The 8,441-nt window shown below is 27.6% G+C and overlaps 1 protein-coding gene across 1 annotated transcript; it reads left to right on the top strand.

Annotated features, from left to right (window-relative positions):
- Window positions 1–3,226: 3,226 nt before the first annotated feature.
- Window positions 3,227–4,553, top strand: LOC115709729 (probable calcium-binding protein CML36). Its single transcript, XM_030637909.2, has one exon. It carries the CDS (start codon window positions 3,503–3,505, stop codon window positions 4,166–4,168), a length of 666 nt encoding a protein of 221 aa, XP_030493769.2. The 5' UTR covers window positions 3,227–3,502; the 3' UTR covers window positions 4,169–4,553.
- The last annotated feature ends 3,888 nt before the right edge of the window (window positions 4,554–8,441 follow it).

Here is an 8,441-nt window from a genome sequence, read left to right as displayed (position 1 = left end):
ATCTTGGGTAAAACACTAAAGTACCACTTTATAATTGGCTAGTGATTTTCCATATCATTTATTAAGCTAAAATGTGTGAGACCCAATATTAAAATGCATCAATAGCGATATGTCACGCCACGTCTTGTGGTGCTTGTACCTTATGGTCCCCCTTAACATTTCTCATTACAAATAATGTTTATGTATGACTAATCCTAAGTAAAGACAAACTAAATCTCAAGATTTGAAAGAGAAATTATTTTTAAAAAATGTAAATAATGTTTAGTAATTTTTTGAAAATACCACATTATTTACATAGGCCCAACAATATATATTTTTTATAAGACCCACTAATCTCAAGATCAACCTTGTTTATGTTAAATGTCAATAATTTGAAATTTTATTTACGATATAAATTTCTAATCCAATCTAAAGACAAAGAGAAAGAGCGTATGCTGAACTTTCTAAGCTTCTTTCACAACTAACACCACTAGTAACATGTGAGTTAAGAGCAACTCCAATGAAACAACAAAACACTAAACATGGTACTAAAATTCTCTCCAATTGAAAATAAAGTGACATCATTGATAATTGATATAGTGGTGCTATAGTACCTCAACATAGGTTGAGAGTGAGACACTGTAGTCACAACAAATTATTATTTATGTACTTATCAAATATGCACAAAGTATTGCAATCAATAACTTGACAATATTTTTTCGGTAACATCTAATTGAGACGAGATCTACCGTTTAGAAAAGCAATCACATATCACAAAATTTAGTGCTTAGGTCTATATTTTAGGTGCATAAGTTATTACTCTAATTATAGGACTAATATTTTAAGAGCATCTACAGAGAGACACCAACAAAAAAAAATTTAGTGTACAACTTGTTCCAATGTAATATCAAATTTTGCTGTGTATGTTATAGTGCACAGTATATATGCTCGAAATTTAGTGTTTAAAGTTACTCTAAAATGTTAGTATAATACCGAAATGACCTAACAATACCACATATTATAAGTACAATTGGTTATAAAGTTAAGGGTAGTGACAACAATTTATGCTAAACCCAAATAAACGCTGCTACATTAGGCCATCTCCAATGGGACACTAAAACACTAAATATAGTGTAGTTTCACACCATATTTACTTCAATGGGACACTAAACCTATCTTTATAAATGGCATTGTCTACAGTGTCCCACCAAATTTAGTGGAACACTGTAGACCACACTATTTTTTAAAAAAAAAGTTTTTAATAATTAAATAATACTTTAAAGAAATAAAAGTAAATAATTATATATATTTAGTATTAAAATATTCTTATTATATTAATAAAATAATAAAATAATAAAAAATATAAAATTTGGTGTAATTTTTAGTGTTGTGGTTGGAATTGAAAAAAATCTAGTGTTGAAATAATAATTTTTTGGTGTTGATTTAACACTAAATTTAAATTTCCTCACTGGAGATGCCCTTCCTAGTAAATTTGTAAAATACTAATTTCTTTGCAAAAATAATAATATTAATAACAATTGTAAAATAATAATAATAATATAATAATAAATGTTTTTTTTTTTTGCAATGAATAATAATAATAATAAATATTAAGATATGAGAGTTGTGTTGTATAATCAACGGTAGGATTGAAAATGACTACCGAATACAAATCTAATCATTCATTACTGACAAAAACTACCCACAGATATTATTATTATTTAATAGAGTGAATCTACAATGTATTTTCTTAAAAAGAATATACTAATACATCTTCTATTTATTTTGACATCTAATTTTTTTTTTGAATAATTTACAATATAGAAAATAATGTTCAAACAGTTTATTTTACATGCATATAAAATAAAATAGTCACTCGTGTAATATACTGTTTGAAAGCAGTTTTCAACGTGTTAAACTTTTCTAAATTTTTTAAAATTTTACAGGATGTCTTAAATAACTATAATTTAATGACCACGATAAAAAATTTGACTAAAAAATTATTTTGGATACTTAAACAAATAGCAATGTATCAGTACATCCCTTTTAAATGAGTGCATTATAAAATTTTTCAATAATAATTAATTATTAATTGAATAAAAATAAATAAATAAATAAATATTAAAGGGTGCTTCAATATTGCACCCTAAAAGAGTTCCACCGATATAACTCATATCTATTTCAACATCTGTGATAATTTTTTGAATTTAATTTTTTTCATGATCGTTTATGTGATAATAGATTGTTTGTACACTGTATTTTATATTGTAAATTATTTCAAAATTTTTGTAATTTTGTAGGATATCTTAAATAACTGTAATGTACACGACTATGAAAAAAATAAAATAAATTTTTTTCTTGGATGCTAAAAGAGATATGAGATGCATCGATGGATCTCTTTTAGGGATGCATTGTAGAATCGCCAATAAATAATCTAAGAAAATTATACAATAATAAAAGCATCTCTAATGGGGATTGTCCATTGAAGTGTTCTTACCACATATGCAATGTGGTCTATTTTTCAAGAGTAATTTTATGTGAGGTATTGCTCAATATAGACAATGACTACATGATATTTTTTAATTTTTTACCTGAAAAAATTATTAATTTCAATGTGACGTGGAACTAGACAACTTTTAAAGTTGTTAGTATTTTTGGAAGAGAAAATGACAATTCTTAGGTGAATTGAGAGAGAAAATAATAATAAAAAAATTAATATGATGTGTGTATTTTAGCAACTATAAATATTATCCCTATTAAAAATGTTTAAAGGTGCACTTATGCACCTTTATGAATTTCAATATGCGATAAAAAATAGAAGCTTATTCATTTTTACACTTTAAAATAATTTTTTTTGTATTTTTACAAAATTCTACATAGAAACTCCTATTGTAACTAGCGCTGCAATCTAAATCGCAACAAAAAATCGTAAAAAACCACTTTAGAAACCCAAACTGTAAATTTGAAAAAAAAAATTAAAAAAACATTATATGAGATAATTTCCTTAAAAAATATTTAAATATTTTTATTTTATAAACGTGTAAAATAAATTATTTAAATATTAACTTTTATAAATTATTTTAAATTTTTTAAATTTCATAAAAAAAATTTCTTACCAAAACAAATATAGATATATATAGGGACACGATTGTGTTACGTCAGTCATTAGATGAGAGAGTTATCTGAAATTACTCTAGGTAATTAGGATTAAAAAATAGTAACGAGACCCATCTAATGTACCTAAAATACATTAAAAAAATACATCACGAAACAAAATCGTCACCTATATATATAAATAAATTATGGAAAAAATTTACATTAGATATAAATACTCATTTCCTCTCTTTCTCAAAAAAGTCACTATAACGAAACTTCGTGGAAGCTACCATGGCAGAGAGGCAGTACCTTCACTCCATCCACCATTTAAGCACACTACCTTCCTTCCTATTTCTCCTCAACAACACCAACAACTCTTCTTCTTCTTCTTCATTTTCTTTCTCTCTCTACTTTTTCTTTTTCCGCCATGAAATTCGTCAAAAATCTCAAGCTCAGCCCAAAGCGACTTTTCAGGTCGTCAAAGGATAGCAACAAGTTATCTTCGTCAACTTCCGATCCACCTTCATTCGGATCCGGTTCATCCACGTCATCATCATCTTCATCAGATGCTTCAACTTCGCATAATCTCAAATCCGTCGGTTCGGTTACTCCGACCAGCGTTTTGCCTGATCAGTGGTCAGATTACTCGACCGATACTCATTCTGAGCTTAATCAAGCTTTTAAACTCATAGATCGAGATAACGACGGAATCGTTTCGAGAAAAGAGCTCGAGGCCTTGCTTTTACGGCTTAGCGGCTGCGATGGAGCGAGCGAAGAAGTTGTTGCTACGATGCTTAGCGAAGTCGATTGCGATGGTGATGGTTCTATTAGCGTTGAGGCTTTGATGAGCCGAGTCGGTCCTGTGGCTTGTGAGCCGGAGTCGGAGCTTCAAGAGGTGTTTAACTTCTTCGATACGGATCGTGATGGTAAGATCTCGGCGGAGGAGCTTTTGAGCTTCTTTGTTACTATCGGCGATGAACGGTGCACGTTAGACGATTGTAGGCGCATGGTAGACGGTGTTGATAAGAATGGAGATGGGTTCGTCTGCTTCGAGGATTTCTCTCGTATGATGGACCTTCAAAGATTATCGTAAAATATCATGAAAATCATGGTTTTTTTTTCTAATTAAAATTAAATACTTATTCTCTCTCTCTTTTGTGTTATTTATCTGGTTATTATTATTATTTTTTTTACGGTGAGAGATTAATCTGAATCGAAAATCTACGGTCGTGATTGGGTGATCTTGATATTTGAGGAAATATAAGCGTCACGTTAACGTGTGTACTGTAAAATCTTAAGCCAATTAGAATCTGACACGTGGTGTTTGGAGTTGTGGAAAAATGTTTAATGAAAATTCAAATATATATCTCGAAAGCTAATGAAGAAAGTGATGACGTGGCTTTTTTTTTTTTTTTTTTGCGGGAGTTGTACTTTTCAAGTCATATAAATACAATCGAAAGGTCTCATTCAGATTTGAATTCATTGTTCCTGAAAGTTTATTTATTATATATAGTCACCAGAGTTTTACTTTATTTGCAGTTCCATCCCTGAATCTCTTTAATTTACTAAATAGGACATAATTGGAGAAATTGTTTTGAAATTTAATTGTAACTTAGTAAAATATTAAGTAGTACTAATATATTTTGTTTTTTAGCATTTCTCATAAAGTTTGGTATCAAACTCAAAATCCAATACTTTCATTACTAGAATCTTCGATTGAAAGCAACATTATTGAATTAATGTTCTTTTGTTATTATTATTATTTAATTATATAAATAAAAAAAAAAACAGAACAATATTCCTTACACTGAATTTGTGTTTAAGATGTAACTTGTTATTGTAATAATATTGTTCATGAATTATCTAAATTTGCATTAAACAATTCAAAAGAAGTTAACATGAAAGAACAATATTTCACTTAGCATATTGGTCCTTTATTTTATATTTTTCTTTTAAAAAAAACCAATAAGCAAGTACACCATCTGTGATCTGACCATATGTTTTAAACAAGGTTCAAAATAGTGTAAGTAATCATTTAGGGCTGGTTTGGAATTTCGTATTAAGTCGTATTGTATTATATTGAATTGGATTATATATCATATTTTTATATAATATTATATTATATTATACTTTAATTTATACTAAAATATTATACATTTAGGTGTCCATAAAAGTTAATAACACATATAGTTTTACATAAAAATATTACATAAAATATAATTTAATATAATACAATATAATACAATACAATCTAATACGGCGTTCCCCTAAAAAAGTATTTTGATAGACTCTTTATCTATTTTACCATTTAGGAGAGTATTTTTTTTTTTTTGTTATGGTCGTGAACATTATAGTTAATTAAAATTTACTGTGGGTTTTTAGAAAATTTGAGTAATTTATAATATCGAAAAATAAAGTTTAAATATTTTGTAACAAGTATAATTATTTTTTCTTATGCACGTAGTAAATAACTGTTTGAACTTTATTTAAAGCACTTCGTAATTTATTTAAAAAAGTTTAAAAATTTTCTAAATAGCTACAATGAATGCGATCATGAAAAATAATTAGTACAAAGCTTTTCTAGATGGTGAATTGGATAAAGTTTCTACCTGAATATTTTTTTGAAGGGTATATACTAGAGAAAATTTTATAAATTTTGTTAGGAATTTTCTAACACTCTAATAGGATGTTAATAATGTCTTGATTGATGATCATTTTGCAAGAAAATTAAAATAAGACTTGTAAAAAAATTGCATAGAAAAATCCATTTTCTGATATTGACACATTTCATATATATATATTTTTTTTTTTTCCAAATTAAAGTAAGAAGAGAAAAGAAATAGTCCTTATAAGTTATAAGCATGCACGTAGTACCAATTTCTTGAGTTGTTTTATGTGAATTAATACTCATACATTTGAGATAAAGGAGAACATGACTCTTATAGGGCTAAATAATTAAGTTGTTTTGTATATTAATTTGGGTGACCATCACATTTCTAAAGATTGTATTTCTATTATTATTTGATGACAACCAAATGCATTATTTGTTTGACTAATTTAATTGTCTCTATTAAATCATTAATTATGAAACTATGGTGGTTTATAGATATTATATATAAATATAAATATATATATATAGCCCAAAATATATAAAGGAATATGCAAAGGTTGTTTAGGTAAATTTTTGATGTGTTTCGATATTTAGAAAGTTTTTAATCAGTTTATTTTATAATCTTATATATTATAACTATTTAGAACTATAAGTAAAATTAAAAAATTAAAAGTAGTTCATAGTTTATAAGAAAAAATAATTAAATGTGTAACAAAATGTTAAAATTTTGACACAATAAATTATTTTAAAATTCTCATGCATATTGGTACCAAAATACATTTTTAAGGGAAGTATAGTATAAATTTTGCCCATATTTTAAACACTTTTTTTACAAAGAAAAGTATTATTATCTTAAATATTCCTCAAAAGGTGAAAATAGCCATAGATTCTTAATCCTATAATATGAAACTGTGAGTGCCCACTTTATTTAATTTGTTTGTATTTAATCTTACTAACATTATCTTAATAGTTTTTGTTAACATAAATAAAAATTATGTTAGAATATGATTTGACATAATAATTAAATAAGGAGTATATATATATAATATAATATAGGCACATGCAATATTGACATAAAAAGAAACAAGAAGGAGCACGCATGTCAGTCAGTATTGGCAGAGACGAAATTTCTACGTTAGTGCATTTATAACTAATTATTGTTAAAGCATTACTCTTGGCTACCATTGCTACGAGCATTTTCTATAAGTGACGCTTCATGATTAGTTAGCGATATTTTTTAAGTTATATGAGACTCGATACTTAACTACATCAATAGCAATATGACACAAAAAAAAATATTAAACACTAGTGGTTAATGACGAACTGAGAATTGGCTTAATTATTATTAAAAAAAAATAGGTTTACTTTATTTAATTTATTTATTTTTGTGGAGTTTTTTTAATGCAAGCCCCCACTAGTTTATAAGTGTATCCTTCACTGCTAGTGGTATCTGTTAGCAATTTTTCTCTTATTAATATTATGGTAAATAGCGACATAAGTATCTAAAATTTTAAGTTTGTTGTAAACGATATAAACTCAATGTTTATTTTTAACGGTATACATACCCAATATTTATAAAACTCTAATTTTCTTCTTGTTTCGTTATTACAAACTCTGTTTTAAATTTATTAAAAGAATATTTGGAAGTAGTTTATACTACATGATTCTGTCTAGACCCAACGATCTAGAGTTTGAGCTTTATATGTGCCTTGTTTAAGACAATAATAGAGTTTGTGTTGACAAACTTAGTAAAATTACAGTTTTACAAACATTGTGTACTTATACTGCTAAAAATAAACATTGAGTACTTATGTCGCTATTTACCCTTATTATTATTAGAAATTTATGTAGTACACCCAATAAAGAAATTTTCTCGTAGATTTTTTATCTGTTTCGGTATCTAAGAGCACTCCCAACAGTTTTTATACTTTATCTTTTAAAATACATCACCAAAACACGACTATTTTTTTATTTTACATCATATTTTTACAACACACCATATATCAGCTTCTCTAATTTTTTTTCTATATATTCTTCATATCATTTGAATAATATATATTTTTTAATATATATAATACATATTAATAAAAATACAATAAAATATAGTTGAAATATTATTAAAATATGTTTAAATGATGAATAGTGTTTTGAACATGTAGAGAAGCATTTGAAGGAAATAGAAATGCTTTAAAATAGAGATAGAGTTTACATCACTTGTTGGAAGGTGTTTTTGTTTCATTGTTCTTTAAATTTTTAAAAAATCTTTCTTTTATATGAGCTATTGGGAGTGGTCTAAAAAAGTTTCTGTGTCTAATTTTTTCTATGAACTCATAAGCTATAACTATTTTGGACTACTTATAAATTTTTAAAATTTTTTGAATACTTTACAATTGTAACATCCCCGCTTCAAGCCTCCATTGGGCCCTTACACCCGCGGAATAATGGCTCTTATACACGAGTACGTCACTCTGGCTGCTTCATGGACTGATGACTGGCCCTACAGACCAACACGAGTGTTTCCAGCGTGCTTTGTCCTCACTCGCACGCTTCCTGGGAAAACTTCCCAGGAGGTCACCCATCCTGAAATTGCTCCCAGTCAAGCTCGCTTACCGTGGAGTTCTTTCGAGATGGGCTACCGAAAAACAAGATGCACCTTGTTGATATAGGTAGCCCATCTCGAAAGAACTCCATAGTTAAGCGTGCTTGTCCTGGAGCAATTTCAAGGATGGGTGACCTCCTGGGAAGTTTTCCCAGG

This window comes from Cannabis sativa, chromosome 3 (assembly GCF_029168945.1).
Source record: "Cannabis sativa cultivar Pink pepper isolate KNU-18-1 chromosome 3, ASM2916894v1, whole genome shotgun sequence".
Classification (NCBI taxonomy): Eukaryota; Viridiplantae; Streptophyta; class Magnoliopsida; order Rosales; family Cannabaceae; genus Cannabis; species Cannabis sativa.
The sequence above is the reverse complement of the archived record's forward strand: the minus strand, read 5'-3'. Positions and strand labels throughout refer to the sequence as shown.